The sequence below is a fragment of the Dipodomys spectabilis genome, unplaced genomic scaffold, assembly GCF_019054845.1.
Source record: "Dipodomys spectabilis isolate Male_0828 unplaced genomic scaffold, ASM1905484v1 ptg000098l, whole genome shotgun sequence".
NCBI lineage: Eukaryota > Metazoa > Chordata > Mammalia > Rodentia > Heteromyidae > Dipodomys > Dipodomys spectabilis.
The window spans coordinates 6,118,737-6,125,258 of NW_024870775.1; the positions used below are offsets into that span (position 1 = coordinate 6,118,737).

Sequence of the window (6,522 nt, forward strand, 5' to 3'; positions counted from 1 at the left end):
GTGAGCCACTGGTGCTCGGCAGTTTTTTGTTTTAAAATAGGGTTTGGGGCTGGGAAGGTGGCTCAGTGGTAGAGTGCTTGCCTTGCAAGCATGAGGCCCTGGGTTCGATTCCTCAGCACCACATAAACAGAAAAAGCCAGAAGTGGCGCTGTGGCTCCAGTGGTAGAGCGCTCGCCTTGAGCTGAAGAGCTGAGGGACAGCGCCCAGGCCCAGAGTTCAGGCCCCATGACTGGCAAAAAAAAAAAAAAATAGGGTTTTTGTCCCCCAGGTTAGCCTTGAACTCTCTGTATACCACAGCTAGTTTGGAATGGCTTTGAAATACACAAATCCGGACAGGTTGTTCCTAGAAACGCAGACACCTAAATACACAGTGGCAGTCACAGCTTGTAGGTGTCACTCACAAACAAAACAAAACAACAAATAGACCCAGGGGCGTTGTAGCCCCTCCCTGCCCGGGAGCCCCCCAACCCTTGGTCCCCCACTTCTGCATGTTAGAAAAGCTGGCCATGTAGCTACGGGCCCTGTCCTGAGAGAATGTCCCAGGCTAGCCCAGTCCTGCCCTACCAGCCTCCCCCGCCCTCCCCCACCCCCTTAACTATCAGCTGACCGGATACGAAAAACCCGGATGGTTCCATTACTGAGTGACACCACCAGGTACCTGCCATCTACCACACTGATGACCCTGGGCTTTTCTAGGCCGTGGTAGGCCGACATGAACTCGCTAAGATAGGACCCCTTTGGGTCCAGGATCACCACTTGGTTCACTCCGCGAAGGGTCAGGAAGATGAAGCCGTCCTTGTCCACGGCCACGGAGCCCGGCTGGCAGCCCTGCAGGCCAGGCCCCTGGCACTCCCCAGCCACGCGGCCCAGCGCGTCGCACACAGCCACGCTCTTCTGCTGCCAGTCGGACACCACAAAATGGCCCTGTGGGCTGGTGGCTAGGAATACCAGGGCCCGCTGGCCACGCTGGGCCTTGCCGCCAGGGATAAACCGCGTGGCTAGGCTGCCTTCTTCATTGTAGACCTCCACGTGGCTGCCCACGGTGACAGCCACCCGGTCCCTGCTGGGCAGCGCGGCCACTGCGTGGCTGGACTGTGTGTGGCTCACAGCCCGGCGCCACCGCACTTTGCCATCGTGGCTGATGAGGTACAGCCGGGCGTTGGTGGAGAAGGCCACGGCGTCCCGCAGGGCGGCCACGCTGCAGGGGAACTGGCCCTCGGGCACGGGCACCTGGCCTCGGTAGTCGCCCTTGAGGGAGAAGCGCTTTAGACGTCCGTTCTGCTCATCGGCCACCAGGATCTCCTGAGGACCAAAGGCACAGAGCCCCGTGATGCGGGGGGCGCACGGGTCCCCCGGCATTCGCGTGGGGAAGCTGCAGACGAAGACAGGCCGGGGGAGAAGGCCAGAACCTTCCAGCTGGGGGCCCAGGGCGGGGCTGGGCTCCCGGGAGGCTAACTTGTGTCGGCCTCGGCTTCTTTTCTTCTTGGTGGGCTGGCCACTGCCTCTTTCTATTCGGGCTCGTCCACCTTCTTGGGGTGTCTGGGCTCTGTCCCCTCTGGGAGTGTGGGCTCGCTCATCTTCTTGGGGTGTCTGGGCTCTGTCTTCTGGGGGTGTCTGGCCTCCATCTTGTCTCTCCTGGCTGGCTCCATCGTCTTCTCCCTGGCTCTGAGTTCCGTCCTCTCCCTGAGCACCGGCTTGCTCTTCGTCGCCATCCTGGCCCTCTTGCTTCTCGAAAGAAAGGCTGAGCAGGTGACAGTTCTTATCCCGGACCCCCGGGTGCAGTGTCAGCCGGGGCAGCGGGCAGGAAGCTGGCGCCGGGGACCAGGGGCCGTCTTGGAGTTGTTGGAGCCTCTGGGCAATCGCCCCTTCCAGAGATAGGATCTCCGCCTCTCGCCCCAGGCTGAGCACCCGCCGGGCAAATGTGGCCGCCGCCCTGGCCACCTGTTCTTGGCCTTCCAGTTTGGCCAGCCTCTCTCGAGCAGCCTCCTCCACAGCCTCCACGTGAGCCCGGAGTTGCCCCAGCACCTCGTGCTTCTGGGCCAGCAGAGCCCGGAGGATGGCCTCGGCGGCTTCGTCCACCTGGCTGCCCACCCTGGCCGCCTGCTCCTTCACCCGGGCCAGGGCGGCCTTCTCTGCCTCCCTGGTGGCCTCCAGGCCGGCGAGGTTGGCATCCACGCCCGCCAGCAGCTGCTCGAGGCCGGGCCTGCGGGCGCGCACGGCCTCGGCCAGGGGCAGGCACGGGTGGTCCAGGTGCGGGTCCAGGCGGCACTCGCGACACAGCAGCTGGCCGCAGGGCTGGCACAGGAAGCGCAGCGCCTCGCCCGGGTGCTGGGGACACTGGGCGGCCTGGCGCTCCCGGGCCTCCTCGTCGTACCAGCCAGCCCGGTAGCCCACCAGGTCCACCACGCGGTGCGCGTGCGTCTGGCGGGTGCGGCGGTGGCCGTCGGCGCAGGCCTGGCACAGGTCATCGGCGCAGTCCAGGCAGCGGGCGGTGGCTGGGCCCCCCGCGCTCGCGCCCCCTACCAGCGGGCAGAGGGCACAGGACGGCCGGTCGGCCCCGCAGGTCCCCGCACGTCCGCGCCTTCACCAGGTCCAGGAGCCCATTGACAAAGAAGTTGGTCTTAAAGGCGGCCACGCCAGCGCCCGGCACGGGGACGGTCTCCCGGCACTCCGGGCAGCGCACAAGGCCGCCCTCGGCCAGCTGGGCCAGGCAGTCCTGGCAGTAGGTGTGCAGGCAGGGCAGCGTCTTGGGCATGCGCAGCTGCTCCAGGCAGATCTTACAGGCCAGGAAGTCGCTGCTCAGGGCCTCCAGCAAGGAGGGCGAGGAGCCCTGGGAAACCATTGCTGTCCAGGAGAAAGGTCAGAGGTCAGAGGTCCTTCCCTCCCTCCCTCCGCAGCAGCCCTTTCCTTCTTCACATCCCCCAGCTACACAGTCTGTGTGGGGGAGGGGGGAGGAGGGTCTCACCTGGCTGGGGAGGAATTTCCTTCCTGGTGTCTGCAGCTGGGGAGGGGGGGCACCCTCTTCCTCCTCTTTCTTTGGAAATATCGCACAGAAGGTGATCGAGATTGTGTGTGTTGGAACAAGAAGCTCCTGAGGCCGGGCTCTGGTGCTCACATCTATAATCCCAGTTCTTCTGGAGGCTGAGAGATGAGGATCCTAGTTTGAGGCCAGCCTGGGCAGAAACTCCTGTGAGACTCTTCCCGCCAATTAGCCACACACACACACACACACACACACACACACACACTGCTGGAAACGGATGTGTGGCTCAAGTAGTAGAGCACCAGCCTTGAGCACAAAAACTCAGGGATAGCACCCGAGTCCTGAGTTCAAGCACACATGTGCGCACACCCATACGCACACCAGCCCCTCAGTCTTAGAGGAGGGGGCAGTCCAACCTTCAGGACACCAGTATGGACCCGTAGTCCTATGTGACTGGTTTCTAGGGGGTCTGGCTGGGTGGGACCTGTGGCGGGGGGAAGCACACGGTCAGCTCTGGTAATGGGGGGGGGCCCTGCCATGGTCCAGGGGCCCCAATTTCTCTAGTTCTGCCTGCCCATCTGCCAGACTCTGAGTGGGGGGCACTTCTTGCCCCGATTCCCCCTCCCCTCCCCAGTGATTTCTGGAGCAGAAGGAAAGTAAGGCAGGGGAGGCCTCCAGGGGCCTCTGCTAGACTCCAGGCCTCCCAGCCTGGGCCTCGGCTCTCAGCCTCCCGTATCTTGAGTCTTTCCAGGGAAGAGTGGGAATCCTGAATTCCCAGCTCAGAGATTTGGCAGTCCCCTCCCCTGAGGGAGCTGGAGGGGGGCTCAGGTGGAAGAGGAGGGCGGGCTCTTCCTGTGATGGGGGGACGCAGGCCCGGCCTCCCCTTCCTTCCAGATCCCTCTCTTCTCCTTCCTCTCCCGCGCTCTCCCTCCCTCTTCCTCTCTTCCCACCCCCCCCACCCCACCCAATTCAGCCCCAGCTCCCATCGACCCCCCCCCCCAACCCTCCTTACCCAGCCAGAACTGACTTGGGGCTCCAGAAGCACCGCAAGACGTGACCCCCGCGGCTGCAGGGGACCTGAGTGAAACAAAACTGAAAGCAACGGAGGCAAAGGCAACTTCCGTCCCCAGGCGGGACACCAGGCTGGGCGCCGCCCTCTCCCCCGCCCGCCCGCCCAGCCAGTCCCTCCGCCCTCCCCTTCCTCATTCCAGCACACACACACCCTGATCCAGCAGGAAGCCCCCAGGGCAGGGCGGGGGCGCTCTGGGATCCCCTCCTTCTAGCCCAGCCCACACCTTCCAAACAAGCGGGGCTCAGGGCTGTGGTTTCTCAGTGTTTGGTGACTTTGGGATAACGGGAAGGGAGGAGGGGCAGAGTAGCAGAACTCTGAGCCCCTGGAAACACCCAGCCTGGGGGTCCAGGCCTGACTGGAGGACCCCTCAGGGGTCTCCCTGACTCCCAAGGTACAGCCAAAAGTTCCTGGAGGGGCCAGGACACCAGTGCGCATGCCTATAATCACAGCGACTTAGGAGGCTGAGATCTGAGGATCGTGATTAAAACCCAGTCCCAGACAGGAGCGTCCATGAAACTCTTGTCTCCAATGAATCAGCCCCAAGCTGGAAGTGGAGGTGTGGCTCCAGTGGTAGAGTGCTAAACAGAGAAAAGGGATCGGCAGGGGCGAGGGCGTGGGGGGAAGGGGGGTAGTTGTGGAGGTGGGAAGGAAGGGGTGGTAGGGGGGAAAACAAAGGAGGCAACAATGCTTAATAGGAAATGTACTCATTACCTTGCTCATGTAACTGTAACCCCTCTGTACAGCATTTTCACAATGAAAAATGTACATAAAAGAAAGAAAAGGCTCTGGGACAGCACTGAGGCCCTGAGTTCAAGCCCCAGGACAAGAAAAAAGACAATAGTCAAATGAACATTTTGTGTTCCTCCCTTCCTTTGGTGGTGGAAAGGTGTGGCCGAGCCTTTCCTGACTGCAGGACCTGGATCTACCTTGTTTTTCACTTAAGATCTGAGGACAGTTTTCCCAGGCTGGGACACGTGACATGACTGGCGGTCTCCTGAGGTTCCGGGATCACGAGGTAGACACTCACACCATAATTAAGACTGCAGTGCGCAGCGTTGCTAAGCTACCGATGTGTTGTCTCAACAGGAGATTTCAACTTGGAAATGTCCTAAGGCCTGACACCTGTGGCTCACACCTGTAATCCCAGCCACTCAAGAGACTGAGGTCTAAGGATCAGGTTCAAAGCCAGCCTGAGCAGGAAAGTCCGTGAGACTCTTATCTCCAATTAATCAACCAAAAGCTGGAAGTGAAGCTGTGGCTCTAGTAAAGCACTAGCCTTGAGCGAAAAAGCTAAAAGTGATTGAGAGGCACTGAATTCAAGTCCCAGAATACACACACACACACACACACACACACACACACACACACAACTATCTCCTAAGGATATAACCTCACGTGTGTATGTTGATTGTGGGGCTTGAACTCAGGGCCTGGGCACTGTCCCTGAGCTCTTTTGCTCAAGGCTAGAGCGCTACCACTTTGAGCCACAGTGCCATTTCTGGTTTTTGAGTAGTTCCTTGGAGATACAAGTCTCAGGAGGACTTTTCTGGGCTGGCCTTGAACCATGATCCTCAGATCTCAGCCTCCTGAGTAGCCAGGATGAGAAGCGTGACTCACCAGTGCCCAGTCCAATTTAATTTTCCTGGTAACTGGGCATGGAGACAAGTTAAGTTACCCCAAGTCCAGTGAAATGCTCTGGGAACACGAAGGCTTCCTGGCAGAGGTGGCATTAGGGTCACCCCCCCACACACACACATACACACTCTGAACAATAGTGAGCCAGGCCCGGGGGAGGGGAGCATCTCCCCCCAACCCCAATCAATCAGCACTCTAAGTCCTGACTCCAGCCTGTGATGTTGCCATGGTTACCTGTAGCTAGGAGCCTGGAGGAGGAGGGGGAGGGTGGGGATGCAATCTCACCGGATTCTGGGGCTCCGTGGGGATCACACGTGGTCTGTTGGATGGGTGGAGGAAGGCGGATGGTCTAGCACAACAAACTTTAGAATTCCCTCCAAGCTCGCAGAGCTGCGGAGAACAGCGCCATTTGCTTTTCATGGGGGCATTTTATAGGAAGGGGGTTTTTATAGGAAGGGGTTTCATGGAGGTGATGTTTGCTAAGGAAAGCAAGCAAGGTTACAGAAGCAAAACAGCCTTGAATTGCAAAAAGCATAGGTAAAACAGTCTTGGCTTGGTCAGCATGACTGATACTATCAATGCAAAAAGTCAGAATATAGCCTTGGATTACAGAGGTCAAAGCATTAGAAACTCATTCCCACAGTTGGGGGTACACTGAAATTTTCTTTACGGAAATGATTCTTTTTTTTTTTTTTTGGTCAGTCATGGAGCTTGAACTCTGGGCCTGGGCGCTGTCCCTCAGCTCTTCAGCTCAAGGCTAGTGCTCTACCATTTGAGCCACAGCGCCACTTCTGGTTTTCTGGTGGTTAATTGGATATTAGAATCTCATGGA

At 59.2% G+C, this 6,522-nt stretch overlaps 1 protein-coding gene across 1 annotated transcript; it reads right to left on the reverse strand.

Annotated features, from left to right (window-relative positions):
• Positions 1–232: 232 nt before the first annotated feature.
• Trim56 (tripartite motif containing 56) lies at positions 233–4,059 on the reverse strand. The gene is given in 4 exon segments (XM_042686983.1): positions 233–2,556; positions 2,558–2,844; positions 2,966–3,141; positions 3,996–4,059. Coding segments are annotated over 2 exon segments (2,250 nt in total). The 5' UTR covers positions 2,843–2,844; positions 2,966–3,141; positions 3,996–4,059; the 3' UTR covers positions 233–591.
• Between the last annotated feature and the right edge of the window lie 2,463 nt (positions 4,060–6,522).